Here is a 21,045-nt window from a genome sequence, read left to right as displayed (position 1 = left end):
TATATATATATATATATATATATATATATATATATATATATATATATATATATATATATTAAATGCATCCTTGTTGTTGAGGTGCTATAACCAGCAGAGTCACATCCGTGTCTGAAGTGAATCAGGTGACTTTAACACGTACCTGTATAGAGATCGACCTCCAATGGTGGCCAGGCTGGAAAAAACACTCAGATCCGTCATGTTCTCCGGCCACGACTGGATGTTGAGGAAACCTACAGACAAGAACGTGTGCCGATTAATGAACTTATTGCAAGTAATCCTCACGTCTGTCCTTTAGGAGGAAAAGGATTAAAGCGGTTAAAGTGAGCTTCAATGAGGTAACAGACACATTGAGCAAAGACATACAAAGAACACTTTTGTCGCCTTAATTCATGCATCATGGAGTCGCACCGCCTCTGTGAAGCTCAAGCAAGAGCCCACATTTTGTCCAAAGAAAAAAAGAAGAAGAAAAGTGCTCGGGAAGAACAATATACGTTAATTAAAAGAATGGATTTAATGCCCTGCACAATCTGTCCAGTTGCACTTGCCTTTAATGACAGATTACATCAAATCAGGATCTGTGGAAATGACATTAAAGGGATAGAGCAGGAAATGGCTGAGATAGAGAGGCCATTGCTCTTTCTTATTGCTCGGGTTTTCATTATGAAAATGCAGTTTCACTCCATTAGCTGTTTGGCTCAACTGCAAGTCGCAGTTTAATATGACAAAAGGCTTTGTATACGAGGTACTGCTCATCCCTTAAGGCCTCTAATAGTTAATGAATAAATACACACTCACGCATGCACACACACACCCAGCAGCACATTACTGTAAGCATGTGCCACTATTAGACACACACACACACACACACACACAACATAATATCCACAAGAGCACCTTTAAGAGTTCCCAGACAAAAATCTGCTTTACACTTTCTCCTTAAAGCTTTCTTTTACTGCCTTGGAGGTGACATCACACACACATTCTTACACACAAACACACACACACACACACACACACACACGCTACGCAATGTTATTGCGTTGTTTCCCGAGGTGACTCCGCTGAGCCTCACCTGTGATCTCCTTCACGGTGCGGAAGGCGTTGAGGCCTTCAGGGTCCAGAGGTCCGATCCCGTGATACATGTCCCTGAAGAAACACATCAACACACACTTCAGAACCACTATCTGGAGATGAAACGCTCCGTATGCTCCGACGACAGTGCGCATTGACTAAAACAAGACCAAAACAGGATTGAAATGGTTGCGTGTGAGACTTATACCCTTTGATGCCCGTGATGAGGAAGATGAGGTTGCCGTTGATTTTGGTGCAGTTGACAAACTTGGCGATGTTGCTGGCGTCCACGGTCTGAGCCGTCTGCAGGCTGCCCGTCCCGATGCCGTCGCACACTGTCGCAAACAAACCACCGCACATCATTTCAGTGACGGAGCAGCTTTAGGTGCCCGTAGTGCGTATCCCAAGTGCCCTCGCACGGCGGGAGACCTCATTCTGAGCGACTCCTATCAGCTGTTTGTCACGTCGGTTCCCTCTCATGAACATACACCCGGGCTTTCGGTGCATCGGCGAGGCCACGGCCCTCTCGCCGGGCGCTGGAATTCTTTTGACGAAAGCACGGGCCGATCCGCAGCCAATCCCTCCCCGTAATGAATTCATTACGTCTGCATTAATTACACTGGCGGTCTGGTGTGTGAGGCGAGTATTTCTGACAGAGGCGGAGGCGATGATGAATAAGGCTCGCATTAAGTGGGGTAACCAGTTTTTGATCGTGATTTATACCAGCCAATTCCATATCTGAAATGTTAATTTGTTATCATTTCCCCCCAGTTCCTTGGGCTACCCCTCATTAACCCCGCCCTGCTGCGTGACGATGCAATCAAGACTTGAGCCAATCAATGGAGGCGCCGCACGCGAGAGCCTGGAGGAAACCGCCGCCCTCGCCCCAAAAGAGAAACGGCGACGTCGGTTAGGTTCGTGGGGACGATGTGACGGAGGGGCTAATCCTCCGTATTGAACTGACGTAGTGCAGTTTAATTTCACATTAGGCGTTTTCGGCATTTAGCTCACACTGGCGCAGAATGAGTTGTAATTACTGAGCAGGTAGCGGCAGTTTCTCCTCGCGGGACCGCTCCGTGTTAATTAACACGTCGAGCGTGTGACCTTCACTCATGCCGTATTTGTCATCCTCCGACGTGAAATGAGCGCTACGGTTAATGTTCACATCGGGAATACGAGAAGGGGGCTAAATGAGTCGCGTGAGGCCGCAGTGCACGCCGTTAAATAACGCATCAATACACGCCTGACGAACAAAGAGGGTGTTGGATTAAGTCAGAACTATTTAGGCTTGAAATTAACAACAGAATGAACGCGTCATGTCGTAATATCACGTATTTGACTGTATGCACTTTATGAAGCCGTAGGAACGAGTACACAATAACGCAAAAGGTTGTTTAAGCAGGTACATGAGACTAAATAATGCAGATGTGTATGTAGTGTAATATTGAAAACATAATAATCTGTCTCCTGTAAATAATAAATTACATTTCCTCGAAAGCGTTTGAAGCCGTTCCTGTGGGCTTCTGTTGATCCAGCATCATCGCTGTTAGCATAAAGCTATTAGATTAAAATGGTTTAACTGCATAAGCTCTCGTGCGTACAGTAAATGCATTGCAGTGGGCCAGGAAGTGGGGGAAGCAGGAGGAATTAATATCAACCTGATTTTCATCCCAGTGGGTACAATTTGCACGTTACGCACTGGAACATCTGTCTGTTGTCAGTGTGCCTGCGCGCGACAGACGAATGACAACCTCACAAGGCAACAGACGCCACTTATGAGTGATGGAGACTCCGATGAAGGCGGATCGGAGTCACACTTTGACAGCTCCTGATCGTGCAAAACACCGACGCTTCACTTTCTCAAGTTGAAACAAAATGACAACAGCGACGTTCACATTCATACACACTTGACCTCTTACGACGGCACACTGGGACCGCGGGCCGAAGTCCGCAGAGTCGCGATCGGGTACCTTTGGGGCAGACGTCGGTGCAGGGGATGCACATTTTGATGCGGTTCTCCTCCACCTCCATCTTGTTGCTGGGACACGCTCGCACACAGGAGCTGTGGTCCACCACGAAATTATCTGCCGGCGGGACATAAGGAGTGTTAGTTGACTTTGGGGTGTGTTGTTGCACAGGAGAGACGCTGCGATGACACGTGGGAGCAGATCCTCGACATCAAAGCGTAGCCTTTAGACTCCTCTAAACCCCGTCTAATGGCGAGGAATTTATTGTATTTTAATCACGTTTTGAATAATGATCAAAACTAATGGTCTAGGGCTACATTGCACAAGAAAAGTAATGAATCAAATTAGTACTTGGGAGCGGCGGTGGGAAAATGCGACTGGTGTATGCTCATTTGATGATCAGTGGGACTTGAATATACAATCTGTTGATGGAGCTTGACTTTTAATGCGTGCTCGCTGAATTACTGCAGCACTCTGACTCCATATCTGTGAGAGGAAGAACCACAAATTTGCTTTCTTTTCAGCTGCCAGAAGCCGAAACAGATGGCGGAGCAACTAGTTGATTGAGATGCGCAATTTATTTATGTTTGAGTGATTTATCTCGACTCTGCAATAATTGTCTGGGATCTTATTTCAGGGTGGATGAGAGGCTAAATGGCTCTTCAGCGGACACCAGCTCACGGTCTATAAAACTCCATTGTGAGCATCGTGACCAGCGTCCGCGTCCTCGCGGCGTCACGGCGTTTCCACTGGCGGCTCGCGGCAGACTTACGTGGGCATTTCTTGACACAAAAGGCTCCATAGGTGTACTTGGCTCTGGGGTTGTGCTCCAGCTGGAAAGACGTGGGGTTGTACACGAACGGCTGAGGGCACTGGGTCACGCAGGCGCCGCTGTCGTTGAAATTGGTGCAGGCCTGCAGGGAGCACACGACCACGGTGAGCAGGAAGGCAGAGGATGCTGGCCAGACGCCCCACGGCGAGGTGGGGGAGGCGGGGGAGGGTGTGGTGAGGTAGAGGGAGAAGGAAGGCATGTGATTTTCTCACGTAAGTCACAAGGAGTGAGAGTATTACGGCCGCATTTCATTTTTTCTTTACGCCGGATTGCGACGTGCCGTCCCTCGTCTCTTCGGACGCCAAAAGGGAGAAGAATTGGAGCCATCGATCCCACGGCCACGATGTAAATGGTGAAATGTTTTCCCCATAAACCCTCCTAAGTGTTTTGTCGTCCGTGGCCACGGACTGAAACGGCCGTAATTGAATCGGATGAGCCTTTCCTGTGAATTACAACCACAATATCGTCTCCGTCAGCGTGCCACCCTCCTCCCCTCCACCCTCCTCCCTCGCCCACCCTGTGCACGAGTTTGCGAAATAGGAAGAAGTTGAGGTGATAAAAGGGCCGCTAATTGAAACACTGAATCACCAATTTGTTCTTTTGAAGAGCGCCCGCCGCGGAGGACTTTTACAGCGCCCCGTAAAATGACAAACAATTTATCAGCCGGTAAACAAAGTGGATCATTTTCATGCGGGTGAGGCCGATAAACAGATGCTGAAAAAAAAAAAAGCCGTGGAGGGTTTTTTTGGGGGTGTCTTTGGGGCAGAAATGAGAGAGATAAAGAAAAGGGCGAGTTATAAACAGGGCAGCAGTGTGTGTGTGTGTGTGTGTGTGTGTGTGTGTGACATACGAAGCAGTCCGTGTCCTTGGGGCCCGAGCAGCCGCCGGCGCACTCGCGGTGGCAGCAGTCGCTGACGTACGGCCCGAAGCATCGACCGTCACACTGCTCCGCACACACCGTCTTTGTCACTGCCCAGGAAGTGAGGAGAGAGACATTTAAAAAGGTCTGACGCGCACATTCTCACTCGCTCAAAGAGACGCCGCCGCCGCCGCCGCCGCCCCTCCCCCTCCCACCTCGACCTTCCTCTCGCGTCGTGGAACGCAGGCCCGGAAACAAACGAGGGCCTTCAGCGAGCTAAAGGTCAGACGAGCGGGGCCGTGACCACGGCGTCACCGGCACGGTCGGCCAGACGGATTAAAAAAAAAACAAAACAACAACAACAACAAAAAACACGGCGCACGTTCTCCCCTTTCAACAGCGGCTCTGGAGGTGCCCTTGAAGCAGCCGGTTATCCTCGGGCCCCGCCTCCAGCTCCGGCCCCGCGGCCGGCAGCCGGAGGCGGGGCCGGAGCTGGACTGAACTCAATTGATTTCCGCTGAATAAAGAAAGTAGAAGAAGAAAGTTCACGGACCCCACCGATTCCCCGTATCTGTGTTTGTACAACGAGTGTTTGACTGCCAAGCGGACCGATTGGCCAAAGACACTTTCCAACTGCGCTGATAATTCCCAGAAAGCCCGGCTTTTGTTGCTATGCCAACTCTTGTGCTACCCAGGGGGATATTAACTCTTCTTTCCTGCATTTCTATTGCAAAATGATTGCAAGAGGAAGCCGTATTAGCCAGTATTATTAGTAGAGTACAAACACTTGGCTGTGGCTCGCAGCTATTGCATCAAAGTAGCTCCGATGCTAAAGGACGGCCTCCCACACGCTACCGGCAGAGGAGGAGACGCACCAGCCAGCGAGTCAGCAGGAGCTCGAAGCCGAGGCATTAAAAACTGCTGCGCTCACTCTGCACTGTGTCGGGAACATAACGATGCAGTAGTGGAAAAAAAACAACAAGGCCCTGTGGTCTATTAGTCTGTGTTAGCCTGACAAAAACAGGCCGGTTCCCTTCTCGGTTCTGACGACACGAGTGGAAGTGCAATTAAACAGAGAGGCGACGTTTTCTTCCCTCTCTGCTTCGTCCTCTTTTGTCTGTCGCGTTTCACTTCGTCACTTTGGAGGTTTTTTTTTGGTTGCGTTCGGCGAGAGCTGCTGTAAATTGATAAGCCTGGACGTCGATTTAAAGAAATGATAAAAAAAAAAAAAACAGACTGGAAGGGGGAACAGGCTCTGTTTAAAGTTAAAAGAAACATCTAATATTGAAATAAACATGTTATTCTCAGACTGAGATGACTGATATCAGCGTCTGTCTGTTCAGAGCGGAAGAAAAAAGCGCAAACTATTCCTTTAAGTCGGGATCTGTGATGCCCTGTTAGTCCCACTTTAGTGAGCAGCCCAGTGGCTCTGCAGGGCGACTGCTTGTGTGTGTGTGTGTGTGCATACTCACAGGTTTGACACTGGTCTTCCTGATGGCCCCAGCAGCGTCCGTTACACGAGCGATGACAGCGTCTGCCTGCAGGACACACACACACACACACACACACACACACAAACACACAAACACACGCACTGCGCTTCAGACAACTCCTCAGCAAACTTAAGATGTAGTTTTGACGCAAACACACATGGAAACAGCCCCCTCACATCACAAAAACGCCGAAAAGTGTAGTCACGCACACCCTTAAAACTCTCCCCCCCCCCCCCCTCCGGCTGCTGACAGATCTGTTGAATCTCCTACGCTCATCCGACAATAGACCCGCAGCCATTGTGGCGACTTGTGGCCTGTGGGAAACATGAGCGTGAGAGACAGGCTTCTTACTCCCTTCCATCAGGCGCCGGCGGAGGCAAAGTGGGACCTGACAGAGCACTAACAGCCCTCCTCTGCCAGTGGCCCATCATCAAGACTTAATTGACTACGGGTTAATTACAGAGCGAGTGGAATAGTACAGCAGATTGTCACCCGGCCTCGTCAACCACTCCCACTGTGGGGTTGTTAATGTTAAATACTAACTACGCTGCTGGCAAAGGGCCCCAATTTGGCAACCTTAACTCCCACTCGCTCTCTTGTCATTTTTTTTGGCCCACCTCCTCTGTTCTTTGCTGCTTTTCATCCTCCTCCTCCTCCTCCTCCCCCTCCATCAGAGCCATTTCATCAACAAAATGCCACTTCTCTTAAACATATTGTTCTTAAAACTGTCTTTTAAAAAAACCACGTCCTTTTTAGTAAAACCACGCTGAAGATTCTGTCTTCTCGTCAAGGAAACTCAACATTTCCCACCGCTTGTTTTGACGCGGGAGGGGAGGCGGGGGGGGGAGCACGAAGAAACTTGCTTAACTATCTTTCACCCCGTCTCCATCTTGGAACGAGGCTCCCGCGCAAAATGCGCAGTAAACTTTGAGCGAGTCGGTCAGCGTCTTCTGACACGCAATGTCCGCCGGATAGCGACGCCTGGTATGTCCAAAAGCAGGGGAGGGGGTGACCACGAAGAGGAGGGCGAGGGTGTGTGTGTGTGGGGGGGGGCAGCGTCGAACCAGCTGTCAGATTCACTGAGATTTACAAAGAGCGCAGCAGACAGCAGCTCCATGGGCCTCGCTGCAGAGCCGCTCCCACACCACTACAATGGGAAAGGTTCACGCGTTGATCTAACACTTTGTGATTTCGCTTCCAAACCGCCGGCAGGCAAACGGAATGAATAAAAAAAAAAAAAGAGAGATAGGGCACGACTGCTGCTGGTGGGGTGTGTGCTTTTCCACGAGCGTGTTGGCACGCGGTCCGCCGTCAGGAGAAGCCGCGTGAAAATAAAATAAAATAAACCGGGTAATTGGATTCTCATCCAAAGTCACCGGTTCCAACTGGTGTGCCCACGCACGCGCGGCACTCACATCCGAGGTTGCTGTTGTTGGATGGCACCACCAGCAGCTCGGCCTGGGGGTTCTTGATGATGTCACGCCAATGGATGGTGTCCGCGTGGCACAGGAATTTGTTCTGGTCCACATAAACGCCCCCGTTCAGTATCTCTGCACAGGGAGAAAGAGAAGAAGAAGAAGAAGAAGAAGAAGAAAGAGATGGAGAGAAATGAGCACATAGGCGTGGATATATAGCACATGTACAAGATGGCAGAAAATCCATACTTCAAGGTTAACTCCCCTCATTCCTTTGTCTCAAAGTACTGTGCTGCATTAAGTGTTCCCTGAAGTCCATCTGAGCATGAAGATAAATGGTATTGACAAATGCACACAGTAATTCAATGCCATGTCCGCGGACGATGATGTTTCATAAAGAGCGACTGCACACACACACACACACACACACAGAACAACGAGCACGCAACAAGACCCGGCGTGCTTTCCAAACCCAACGCCGGCGTGAACTCATTCGCCGAGCTGGAGAGTTAATGAGCTTGAATGCCGCTGCAAGACGGCAGACACTTGTTGTGATAATTAAATCTGAAATAGACCGGCGAGAGCAGATGCAAAGCTTCGCATGTCTCCTCGTCGCGGACGCCGCTCATAAAACAAAGCGCTTGAGTTTCGGGCTGGAGGTGGAGAGCAGATGTATTAACATAGTACATCTCATTGATTTCTGGCTCCTGAGTAAAGAGGGAAAGAAAGAGAGAAAGAAGCATTTTTGGAACATGTTCAATATCTTAGTGTTGTGCTATTATCTTCAAGGGCTCTCTCTCTCTCTCTCTCTCTCTCTCTCTCTCTCTCTCTCTCTCTCTCTCTCTCTCTCTCTCTCTCTCTCTTGGCTCAAAACAAACCCAAATCATCAAAATAAGGGATCGCAGATCTCTTGACCTCCTCCATCAAACGGAGAGCCGGCGCTCCAAAGACAAAGGCAGCTTCCTCCTCCTGCATCTGCTTGACGGCAACAACACACACCGCAAAAAAAAAAATATGTTTCTATTCAGGGACCAGCGGCCTTAACAGATGCCTGCGCGTGGAGCACGATAGCTAATTCTAATCCCTCTCCCTGTTACTAATCCAGGATTTGGATACGGACGCAGAATGAAATGATGCCGGAGTAATCCCTCCCGTCCCGTCCCAAGCCCTGACCCGTGGCAGCGGAGAAACAACAGCCCCCATCCGCGTCTCTCTGGGACACCGGCTGTATTATTCAACCTCGTCGGGGGGATTTAGATCCAATCACCTCGCGTCCCCTTCTCCTTGAATGTGAAGTAGCGCCGGATTCCATGAAAGCACTTGTCATACTAAATTAAATTTGATGCACGAATCAAAAAAAAAAAAGAAAAAGAAGAAAGTAACAATGTGGTTCAAATCGGCTCCGGATTAGCCGAAGGTAAAGAAGGATATTATCTCCAGCGGGCAGATTATTAACAGCGTATGAGTTATGCGGGCGATTCAGCAGCGGAGACGCTCACGCAGGAAGCTAATCATTACCATCCGACACCCTGATTAAAGAAGTGGGCCTTGGTGGAGACGGGGACATTTATTCAAAGCCCTCTTAGAGGTGACACGGCGCTCCGTCTGCCTGCTGAATGGCCTACAGCCGCGGCTTCATGTAATCATGTTCCCGTCACAATGGACGATTTATCAGCGGGTGTTTTACATTCATGGGTGGCGGGCGGAATAAAGGAGAGGAAAAAAAAAAAAAAGACAAGAAAAGAGACCACCCCGCGCTTTAGTCAGACTGTCAGCGCGCTTTGACGTCGTTTTCAAACACTAAAGGAATCAGCGTTGACGCCGGCGTCATCCAGGACTGGACACGTTTATGTGTTCAGGATCAGGACAGAGTGAATGAGCACATACTGATGGGAGGAGGTGTGACCCTGAGTGTGTGAGACACACTGCAGACCAGACTTTTATTCATGCGCCGGCTAATTTTGACAGTTTTGCTTCCGCACCATTCCTCCAGTCCAGTGGAAATACGCATCCGAAATGCACATTTAGGTATTTATTTGGTTGCATCTTTTGATGAACCTTAAAAAAAAAGTGTAATAGGATATAAACGTGTCCTGTAAGGGGTTAACCGGGGAGGTTTGATGGTGATATCTATGAGTTAACATGTTTCCTCTGTTCACCTGCAGCGTGTTCAAAATGTATGAACATATCTTTAAAGGCCAATTTCTCGAAAGGAGTTTTTTGATCCAGAAATCTTCACTTCAGCAACTATCACATCCAAACTTTCCGCTGTCATTCTTCTCTATATTCTGAAGGGATTTGTGTCATATAGCATTCACACCCTGATTTAAACAACATTTCATCCCCAAAACATTGTGAAGTTGACTCTTTGCGGCTGTCGACAGTCTGTTCTGATTCATGGGGGGATAAAAATAATAATATCGATAATTCCCTCTGTAAAAACCTTTGACTTTTGACGTCAGGAAAATGCACCTGGCTGAACTCAACGTGCCGCTGGTCGCCGCCGTTTGGCTTTCAAACATTTGAGACAAAACTTTGAGGGCCGACAAAAATCAACACAGCGCCCATTTCTCATAACTTCTACATTTGAAGGCATGACAGATAAAATCCATTTTGGCTTCTTACTTTTTGTATTTTATGGGGGGCCATCTTTCTCACATGGTCCCAAATGCTCTTTTAAGTGCTCGTGTCCAGATCCCGTCTGCTCGCCGGGAGACAAATTGCCGCCTCGGCTGTCCATCCGGGCAACGGCACTAAGTCTTCCAGCGGCACGACAAGCCGGCATCGGGCGGTCGTTCGTTAACGCCGGACAGTCCCGCCTCCCTCCCTGCCTCCTCTCCGTGCCCCCACCTGCACGCTTCGATCTTCCCATCAGGTCGGGAGATCTACAGCCGAACATCCGCCGCTACATCCCTCCACCCGCCGCCGCCGCCTTCCACCCTTCGCCCTTCGCCCAATCACCCCCCCCCCCCTCCGCCCTCCCTCCACGCGGCTGTGAGTTACGAGGTAGTCATAAAAGCTATTGTCCTCCATCAGGGCAACGTGGGGGGTGGAGGAGGTGGAGGGGCGAGACGTGGAGAGATACGAGGAGAACACCAGGGAGAGAGAGGGGAGCTTATCGCCTCAGGTTCACACAATGACGTACAATTTGAAACATTTAACGTGACGACTGCCAAATTTTTTGCATGAATAGACTTTTACGGGACGTGTGTTTGTCGTTTGTTGGTGAAAGCCTCCGATCGGCCTGTGTCACCCACGATTGGTTGAAGGAACGTTCGTATTTTGCTGCGTCGTAGACAAAAGTCCCAGGAGGGCCCCGGTGCAGACTTTGTGTGGACTTTGAGAGCATCTGCTGTGGGTGCAGACTCCACAGTATGCGGGGCGATCGATTGATTCAACCATTGTTGAGAGGCAACATGAAGGACTGCTCTGCTGGCATTGACAGTCGTCCAACAGAAAACATCCAAGGTGCTGAAGTCACTTCTTCTTAACTGTAATATCTCTCCATTGCCTTCCTCTTAGCAGGGCCTACGCGTTGAGGCCTGGCGAGTCGACACCCCTCAATGTTTTCAAGCTCTCGCTGGAGGGTTTCGGAGAAGATGCCTCGTAACGCCAAAGATGACGAACGCGTGTGTGCGCTTCCTGTCATCGTACAAAGGAGGAGGAAAGGCGCCGCGAACGTATCTCCTCCCGGCGCCTCGCTTCTTTCAATTCCCGCACTTTTGGTGCTAATTATGCTTCAATGAACTTTACAGCCTCCGAAGTGAGCTGCGATCACACAAAAGAAAGCCCCGCCTCCCTCCCCCCCCCACACACACACAGCGACGCTGTTTTGTGCGCGCACGCGGCCGCCGAGGGCTCCGCCATATGCTCGGGTCATGTTGGGTTCAAGACCGCTTCTGGTGGAGCGATTTGCGACATCTCTCTTGGCAGTGACACAAAGTGTCTCGCTGTGACGGAGATGTGAGAGGGGGGAGGGGGGAGGGAGGGAGGGAGGGAGGGAGGGGGAGGAGGACGTAATCTCACCGAGTGAAAAGTTGAAGTGTCATGTTGAATCAGAGATTAGGTTTGACGCTGTGCAGTGAGATACGAGGTGATCAGCGGAGGAGAAGATGATGACGAGGAGGTGTTTATTGCGTCAAACTGAGTGGATTCACGTCTCTCCGGCACGGCATCCCGTCCCATCACTGCGACTAAAGGGCGCCGCGTGCTATTTGGCGCTGAAAATCAACGTCAGCCAATTAAAAGCAAACGGAGATGAACAAATGAAACCCAGATACTCGCATCAAGCGCCCCCCCTTTCAACTCATAACAAACAGAAAATCACATTTTTCATCGAGCGAGCAAAAAGTGCAAAGTGTTAAACAAATGGAGACGACAAAGTAGATACTGTCACACTTCACTCATTCAAAAGGGTTGATGAACACATGAGCAATTCAACGTGTTTCCACCGTCCTGCTGCAGCTCGACGGTGGAAACTCGCTTCGAATCGGCGAGTTACAAACCCTCCACCATCGTTAAACGGCCAGACGGACGGTACGTTCACTAAGAAGCTGCAGACCTTTGTAGTTTCACCATTCAAATCAATAAATATCACCAAATGTACATCTACTTCCGATGGTTTGCCAATTATAACTCTGTGGAACACAAATAAATTACACAACTGACACCGGTGCGCGTGTGTGTGTGTGTTGACGTTAAAGTTGATAAATTAACCAATTAAAGGGCAGAACATTGGTCTGGAATGAACGACGTGACGCCTGAGAGAACCTGATGATGATGGGGAATAGAGTACGGAAGTAACCTTTTCACACGGCTCGCCTTTCCGTTGTGAGTTCACGTTTGGCTCGCCGCCGTGACTCACGGCCTCGCTTCGCTCTCCCCGACATGGCAAAGAGAGAGAGAGAGAGAGAGAGAGTCACCTCCTGTCGAGGTAGAACAAGAAAGAAAAAGGCCCTCCGACTCGGGCGGGAGGGACCGCGGCGCCGAGAGGCGATGCGGTGTGAGACTCCTTGGGACACGCGTGTTTGCATTGCGCGTCGCACGCCCTCGGAATCGAGGGGAGGCCAATCAGTGCGCAGATTGTTAAGGAAGTCAAAATGATCCCTGCGCCAGGTTGTCTTTGCCAGCCAATTAAGTTCATTTGACTGTCGTTCAGCAGAGCGAAGAGCCCCGAGTTTGGAGTACTTTCCAGGCAATGATGGCCCCGGCACCAATCAGTGGCCATCGCTCTGGAGGGAGCCCGCTGATGAGCTTTCATCAGTGCTGCTAGCCACTTGTCCCGCATCCCTTTCTCGCCCTAATTACGCTGATGAATAAGGCCGTAATGGTGATCCGTCCTCGCCTGATGAGTCTGTGCCCCCCCCTCCTCCCCCGTTATTGTCACGTATCGCACAACTCAAGCGGAGGCCCGGGAGGGGCGGTTGCATCCGCTCTGCTCTTTTTTGTGTGTTTTTTTACGAGGATCATCGCTCCGTCTTTGTCCCGGAAACCCCCCCCCTCCCCCTCCTCCCCACACACACACCTCCACCCAAAGAAATGGAGATGACGGCTCTTTTCCAGCCTCCGCCGTCGGGCCGCTTTCTTGAGCCACACACTTACAAAAGCATACGCGCTCAGGAAAAGCCCTTTGCACATTTATTAAAAGACATAAATAATCTCTCTGATGAACACCTCCAGTCCGACGGAACGGAAAAGCCTGGTGGAGCTCGGGTCCGCGTCAGGTCCACAAAGCCTCGCATTCGTAGGCTGAGCACGGGCGCTAAGCCGAGGCTTTACCTTTTTAAATGCCGATTAATCCCTCGGTGCGCGGGAGAGAAACGCCGAGGGCACCAGCGGAGGCCCCGCCCCCTTTTTATTGTCATTAAAATATTCCCCCCGCCCCCCAAAATAATAAGAAAGTAAGATGCATCTTCGTTTATAGCAATTTCCATCCAGTCATTTAAAAAGGCCGTGATCTTCTTTCTATCACGTCATGCTATAAATAGATTGAAAAGATTTGGGCTTTATTTGAGACGAGCTCGCATTAGACGCAGGCCTTTCCCTCTATTTCCTCTCCTCTGCATCGCATCATATTTATCTTCTAATCTGCTAACATTTAAAGAGCTATTTCTGCTCTTAAGAGAAACCCTGCGGCTCCTCTTTGTTATTGATAAATGTGGGAGATTGCACGTGAAATAAATCTAATCTTCTCTCGTCTGTCCTGCTTCTGTCGACATTTCGCTGCCGTCGATAAATCTCCGAACCTCCCGCTCGTGCGTTTCACATTAAAGCGCCTTTTAGTGGCTCAGAGGCATGAACCTCTTCCTGGTGTACCTTTTAATGTAAATACATAAAGAGAGCACACACACACACAGACACACACAAACACACACAACAATATATGAGCTATATTTAATTATGTGCCAGCTTTTGGCCATAGAAGACCTTGGTTGGCGTGCTGACTTGGTAATCGTCCGCAGTGTAAAACTTCTTTGTATTTGTGTCACACGTGCCGACACTTAGAAGGTATTTAAGCCTCTCAGCCGGGTCGAGGGCTGGAAATCTCAGCTCTTAACATCTGCAGGGAGCGTCGAGTGTCGAGTTCCTCCGTCAGCTGACACAAAAGATCGGCGGGAAGAATAAATTACTGGTGAAAATGCAAATTTCTCCTTGTTTCAAAAGGCAAACGTATGGTGCTGCACGCCGTGGGAATGCAGATTTGAATTCACCATATCAGTCATTTCTCACCCCCCCCCCCCCACCCATCCCTCACCTCAACACATTTATTTTCTTCACGCAGCATTTATCGGGGAACCCGGCACGCCGACGCATTGTTTGGAGATCTTTTATTTGGGAATTTACGGGACGTGTGTAAGCTGCTTTGCAGTCATTTGCATGCATCAGTTCCCGGCGCTCTGCGTCGCCTGTGACACGGCGCAGACAGCTGGCGTGACAGAAGGTGCCGAACTGGGGGGATGATACAAATTGCCTTCATTTTCTTAGAGTGCAACCTCTTCGGGGGGGAACGCCGATGAGCATTACACAAGTGCAACAAATCCGCAGCCGCGGGAAAATGACGACCGGCGCCAGAGCCGACGGAGCGAAGTTGGAAGAGCGAGGGAGAGCGGTGGCGTCGAAACTTCTTTCTGCCGTCGCGGAATAGACGCGAAAAAAACAAGAAGAGGCTAAAAAAAGATCACAAAAGCAGTTGCCCTGCCAACCAGCATCCGTCTCAAGTTTCCCACAAAGCACTTTGAACTTCACACACACACCAAGAGGCGACGAGAGAGAGAGAGAGAGAGAGAGAGAGAGAGAGAGAGAGAGAGAGAGGCGACGGGATGAGTCGAGGCGTCGGGTTCCCCGTGCTCCCGTACAAAGTCTTTTTCATCTGGCGGCTGGAATGCCCACAATGCACTGTTGTGGACGAGCGACACTTCAGCGGGAGGAGAACAAAGAGCCGTCCTGAAGAGACGAGCAGGACGGGCGTTTCCCGGTGAGGAGGAAGTCGGTGCGAACAAATGCGACGGGGTAATTGGCGCGTCGGGCGCGTCAGAGGCCGGCGCGGCCGCGTCAGCGTCTCGCGGGGAAGAAAAAAAACGAAACCCGCGATTGAAATGAAGCTGTGGAAGTTCTCTCCTCGGCCAATTTACAGTCGGCCTAAGAAACCCCAGCGATTTGAGGTAGGACTGTACTGGAAAGCCGGTCTCTCAGGAAACCCACTGTGTGTAATTGTGAAGCACTCCACTGTACAGTGCCTTCAAGCATGTTTACTCTAAAGAGGGGAGGGAAAAGGAAGCAGGAGAAAAAAACACAGAGGCTGTTGAGAAAGTAGCTGCTTAAGTGAAAACGACTTCTCAAATCCCATGAATAACTGTTAAGTCTCCAGACTGCAAACAAGCCGCTGGTAGATAAATGGCTGCAGATCGCCATGATAATAGAGACAGAAAACGCCGGCTAGTTTGCCCCGAGGCATGACAAAGCAAAGCGTCAGCAGAAGGGCTTCGGTTGCGCCGCGGCCGAAACAAAATGAACTTTTTCAGAGTGCAAAGTGGCTCGCGAGTGGCGTTTCCACCGTATCATTCCCACACCTAAAAAGCCGTGGATGTTGCGCGTTTTATAAATGATGTAATCCATCGCTCGGGAGGAGGAGGAGGAGGAGGAGGGCTCTGACTCGAGGAGAACTTATCTGATCTTCATGGCAAAGCGGAGGTGTGTCTCCAGAGTCCCGTTTCCCCCCACTTCTCCATTATTAGCTCTGCCAGCCAAAGAGATATTGTGCTCGGTGACAAATGGGAGAGGAGCGCGAGGGCGCAGACAGTGCGGGGGAGGTCCCCTCCATCTTCCCCGCTGCTTTCTCCAGCCTCACCCTCACCCCCCCCCCCCCCCCTTCCACCTCCTCCATCGCGTTCTGCGGCGCCGCCGCCGCCGCGTCCTCCCCGATAACCATAATTGTGTTTTAAAGCCCCTGATTAAATTTTGCAGTCTCGAATGATATTGTTTTGCGATGAATCCTTATGAAAAATGCGCCGCGGTTAGGAGATTACGGAGGCTGCCGAGGTGCTGGAGGACGCTGCCAAAAGGTGGAGGCGGAGATGACATCAATTTGGTTTTTTTTTCCCCTCCATTTTCGAAAAGATTCAATGGATGCTAAATGAAACCCTGCCATCAGTCTTTTCCTCCACCCACTGCCGCTCCACCCGTCTGTCAGCGTCCTCCTTCACACCAGACATAAACACTCCCTTTCCACTTCAAGGCTCCGTTTCCTTCTCTTCCCAACGCAAAAAAACACACCCGCACACACACACACCGCCACCACGAGGAGCAGAACTCCGGCTCCGAAGAAAAGCCATCAATGTTCAAAAAATAAAACTTTTGCGTGTCCCTGACTCCACTACGCCGTCATGGAAGTCTCCCATCACTCCCTCTGGGGGAGGCCGATCTTTTTTTATTTTTTTTTATCTCTATTTTTTTAGAGGTGACACAAAATGCAATCAGGGTGAATGAGAAGCCAGCAAATTCAATAATGGAGGCAAATGAAAATGGAACTGGAGACTCTGCACTTAAGGCGGGATGGGCTCACGGCCCTAATAAGCCCTCTTCTGTCACCGCTTCCCTGCATCTAAATTAACCAGAGGCCCTCCAATCAGCGCGGGCAAACAAAAGAGCCAGCCAAAGAGACGAGAGCGCCGCTGAATACCAAGCAGGCTAACGCGCCGCCGCCGCCGCGGCGGTCATCAGCGGCTAACGCTGCCGCGCGTGGACGTGTCGGTGGGGGGGGGATTAGTGGAGGGTTCATTATTTGTCAAGAAGTATCATCACAGTTGTGTTCACACGCTCTCTAACTTCTACTTTTCTTCAGTTTTCGGAAAATGAATTAAAAAAAAAAAAAACAACCCCACGAGCTCCAAAGAAAAAAGAAACACAAATCCGCGAAAGTATTTTCACCAGTCGTGTGTTTTTGAAGTTTCATGCTGGGCTTTTTTTTTAATAGGTCTCAGGGACCCAGAGGTCAAGCAACTCACTTGTCAAATAAATTGCCAGGTACAGTCTCAAAGTACAAACAACCGCAGGATTGCGGTCCCGTGTTGTTCTGCTGCCGCGGCCGCGACAGCTCGCCGTGCAGCGGAGTCGCCCCGGCAGGCGGCTCCGTTATTAAATAGTGTTTTGGTACAATCGCCCGAGCTGAGAGCGTCACACTAAAATACAGAGGGCGCTGCGAATGGATCATAGGAGAGCCATCAAGACAGTGAAACTGCTGAGGAGCTGAGCACGTAACTCCAAGTGTCGGCTGTGATTAAGTGTCCAGGAAAAGGTTACTTCTGAGCCTTAATGTGCACAAGCATTCACACACACACACACACACACACACACACACACACAGATATGCAAACACTGCGTGCATTTTGTCATTCAAATCCGACTCATTATATATTTTCGTGGGGCAAAATGCTTATGAAGTGTCGAAAACAGAGCTAGCCCTCTACATTAAAATTGACACCTACAATGGGCTAAATGGGCAATTTGTCACTTTCTGGCACAGAGCGGCAGCACTCATCCCTCCGCTTGGGTAATTTGGGACACACGGACACACACACACACACACACACTAGCAAATCAACTATGACCAGTAAATTGCCTCCATCTGGTTCTACAGTATATTTAGCGTGCGGTTCGGTGGGCCGGCCCGGCTCCACCCCTCCCTGTTCCAGACTCGGCCGTGGGCTTTCGTGGCTTCTTCCACAGACTTACAAATCAGTGGCGATGATTGGCGACGCTCGGCACTTTGATGGATTTGTGTGTGTGCGTGTGTGTGTGTGTGTGTGCGTGTGTGTGTTACGCTGCAGATCTCAAGAGGGGCTCGGACGGAGGCGCGGCACTTAAAACAATAATGAACCCCAAAAATGTCATTAAAAAGCCGGCAAAGTCAAGCAGCTTGCAAGACGCCTGCGAGGTGAACGAGGACTCAAATTGCACACGCACGCACAGCGACGCGGCGGAGCGAGGCGCGCGCCATCCGTCCCCCCCTCCCCCTCCCTCGCCTTCCCCGAGGCCCTCGAGCATGCAAATCCGTTGCAATGTCAGGCGGGAGCGCGGGCCTGGTGGCGAGCAGGCGCTTTGAATTTAATTATTGCCAAGCGAAACCGTTAGCCAACCAAATGCTGTGTTTTTTTAGCTTGATGACGCTGCAGTTTTCTGGCCCCAATCTGCAGACAAACGTATGAATTCAGGTGCAGCGCACCAGCGGCTGGCTGGGTTTCGTCCTCTCCAACACCAACATGGCGCCGGGTCACACGTTAAAAAAAAAACCCAGGGTTTGACAAGAATCTGCTCGCAAGTAATCCTAATGTCCTGAAAATATAAATTCAGCTCTAATGAGCTAGTTTGATGAAGTCATGGCTATTTGGTTTGATTAAGGGGAATTTCCAAGGACTGTTAAGTGGAAATGCTGACTCATTCAGCCTCACCAGCCGTTGCTTTCACTGTGAGCAGTTTGAGCCCGATGAGGAAGGTTGTCTCTGCAGAATACATCGTTGGGCCCAATGTTAATGACTTCAACTTGCTATTCACTACTTTTTTACAGTCGCATTTCCTGTGTACGCCGACGTATTGGAGCCATCGTCGGTTTAAACAAACACAAATCCTATCGTGCGTTCGTAATATTCGATAGTTGGTAGCATTTGCCCGCTTGAGGCCCTTCAGGCTGAGCCTTTTCGTCCTGAAACCAGTGTTTCCGGCATGCATGACATGACGAAATCACAGGTTTGGAGCTGTGTTCAGGCAGACCATCTGAGTGTGTGAACCCGAGTATCGGAGACCGGGTGCAGGGGGCAGCAGACGCGCCGCCCTGGGGGACTATTACCGTTCCATTAGAGATCCTCGCAGCCACTAATGGAGACAAACCCCCGAAGGCCCCCGGGGTCTCCTCGTCAAAGGATTTAAAACAAAACAAAACCAAAAAAAAAGAAAAAAAGCACCGACGGGCTGCCGCGCGGCGCCGACAGCGCGACACTGATGTAACGAAGCACGGGCACGGCATGACAATGACTTCTGGGTAAAGGAGCGGGGAGAAAGAAGAAGAAGAAGAAGAAAAAAAACTAAGGAGATGAGAAAATAAAGCGCGGAGTCACACGCGGCATCCCATCCTGTGCGCCCGCATGTCAATGAATGTCACCTTTTCTTTAACGAGACGTGCCTCGCTGTGTTTTCTTGTTTCTTCAGAAGAAGCCGAGCAACAACAGGTAGCAGGTTGTTGTTTTTTTTGGGGGGGGGGGGGGGGGCGTACCTCGAAATGTGCAACCAAGACGAGGCTGAGCATGAAAGTTCATCCGAGAAGCGTCTTCGGGTTGCGATGCATTACTTTTGACTGATTTTGTTTTGTTTTGTGTTCAAAAGAGGAACGCTGGTGCTTTGGTGTTTCCACACTACAGAAAAAAAGATGAAAGAGGGGAAGAAAAAGAAGAAGAACTTTATTTCACACGCAGACTGAGGGGCTCGCTCGCCTCGCACATCCACGACTGCAGCACTTTCTGGAGTAGAAGAGCAGCGTTTGAAGCTGGGAGATATGTTTTAATCATTTGGCGCCTTAATGATGACACTGAATTCATTATTAATGGGCCCCATCCCTCTACTCTCCCTCTCCCACAGAACAGGCCGGAGTGAGAGCGGGTATTAGCATTAGCCGCTTTTGCTCTATTTGATCTTCCTGTAATTACACCACTTTTTGGAGATCAGGCCACGAGCTTTATGTTAAATAAAGAGGCCCTGGAAGTTTTTTTTCCCCTTCTATACAAATTCCACACACACAATTACTACACTTACTTTCCACTCCCCTTTCTCTTTTTTCTAAAAAGAGGGAATCTGAGTTTGTTCTCCCACCTGACTGTCTGCGATGTATCCACCTGGGCAGAAGGCCCCTAAGTGATGATTTAAGAAGTATGAAGGCAACATCAGTCGTCTGTCTTCATGTGAGCCGTTGGCTTCTCCTTTCAGGTGTGTCCTCGTTTCAAATGAGTAGAGGGTATAATATATTTGATGTGCAGGATCTTTATACTCTCCTCTGAGGGGATTCGCTGTCCGGATCAAATTCAGCCTTTATGACACTTTTGAAACTAACACTTTAGCAAAAAAAAAGTCTTACAATTCCTTCTCTTTTTTTAAATGAAATATTTGCCTTCGACAATTGGTGGCGCCTCTATAAAACCACGTCGCATGCGCGTGTGTGTGTGTGTGTGTGTGTGTGTGTGTGTGTGTGTGTCTATCCTAATCACTTCATGCCGAGATATCAGTGTGATCTCACTTAAACACCAAGAATTAAGATCTCCATTTATTTTGCTGATTCCGCTGCGCATAACCGCGCGCCGGTAAATCAATAGTCATGCTCGGGAAATTAAAATGCGCGTGGGGTTAATTAGAATAAAGTCCATTAATCAATTCATCTCAGCAGCAACTGCTGTTGGTAATTTGGCCCCTAAACGCATTCACAAATACTCGCAAAAACGCGGCAATTAGCGAGACAGCCGCAGTTAATGATTAGCTTTAAACTGGGGGATGCTGGGCCGCTGCCAGGGTGTGAAACCGTGGCGGCGTCGCTACAGTCCCAGTGAGCATTAAGGAAAGCAAAACAGGTGAGCGAGGCAGATAGGTGGTGGGAGCGGGGGAAAAAACGGGGATGGCAGAGGCGGTGCTTTGCTTTCTGCACACGAGCACTAAGGGGGAGGATGGAGAGGGAGGCGGGGGGGGCACTCCTGCCAGATGGGAAGCTGGAGTCAGAGCTCTCTTTGGGGCACGCTGAGCCATTTGGCTCCCGTCCAAATGGGCAATTTCACAGGGTTGGAAATAAAAAAGAAGAAGACCAACAAACAACGAGCAAAAAAAGCTCACAAACAAAGCAAAAGTTAAGCTAAGAAAAGAGGGTGAAAACCAT

At 49.9% G+C, this 21,045-nt stretch overlaps 1 protein-coding gene across 7 annotated transcripts in view; it reads right to left on the bottom strand.

Moving 5' to 3' along the window:
* Positions 1-21,045, bottom strand: part of LOC137793836 (receptor tyrosine-protein kinase erbB-4-like) — a 188,042-nt gene that overhangs the window by 51,136 nt on the left and 115,861 nt on the right. For 5 of the 7 annotated variants that reach the window (XM_068590179.1, XM_068590181.1, XM_068590180.1 and 2 more), the window contains exons 4-11: positions 7,641-7,775; positions 6,205-6,270; positions 4,724-4,842; positions 3,814-3,955; positions 3,045-3,158; positions 1,283-1,409; positions 1,076-1,149; positions 143-233 (exon numbers count right to left, since the gene is read on the bottom strand). In XM_068590179.1, coding sequence (XP_068446280.1) covers positions 143-233; positions 1,076-1,149; positions 1,283-1,409; positions 3,045-3,158; positions 3,814-3,955; positions 4,724-4,842; positions 6,205-6,270; positions 7,641-7,775 — 868 coding nt within the window. Of the gene's footprint in view, positions 1-142; positions 234-1,075; positions 1,150-1,282; positions 1,410-3,044; positions 3,159-3,813; positions 3,956-4,723; positions 4,843-6,204; positions 6,271-6,842; positions 6,904-7,640; positions 7,776-21,045 lie in introns of those variants that run through there. The other 2 variants (XM_068590184.1, XM_068590185.1) reach the window with 2 other exon arrangements.

Source organism: Clinocottus analis, unplaced genomic scaffold, assembly GCF_023055335.1.
Source record: "Clinocottus analis isolate CAN_PGR_092001 unplaced genomic scaffold, fCliAna1.0.p SCAF_24, whole genome shotgun sequence".
NCBI classification, from domain to species: Eukaryota; Metazoa; Chordata; class Actinopteri; order Perciformes; family Cottidae; genus Clinocottus; species Clinocottus analis.
The sequence above is the reverse complement of the archived record's forward strand: the minus strand, read 5'-3'. Positions and strand labels throughout refer to the sequence as shown.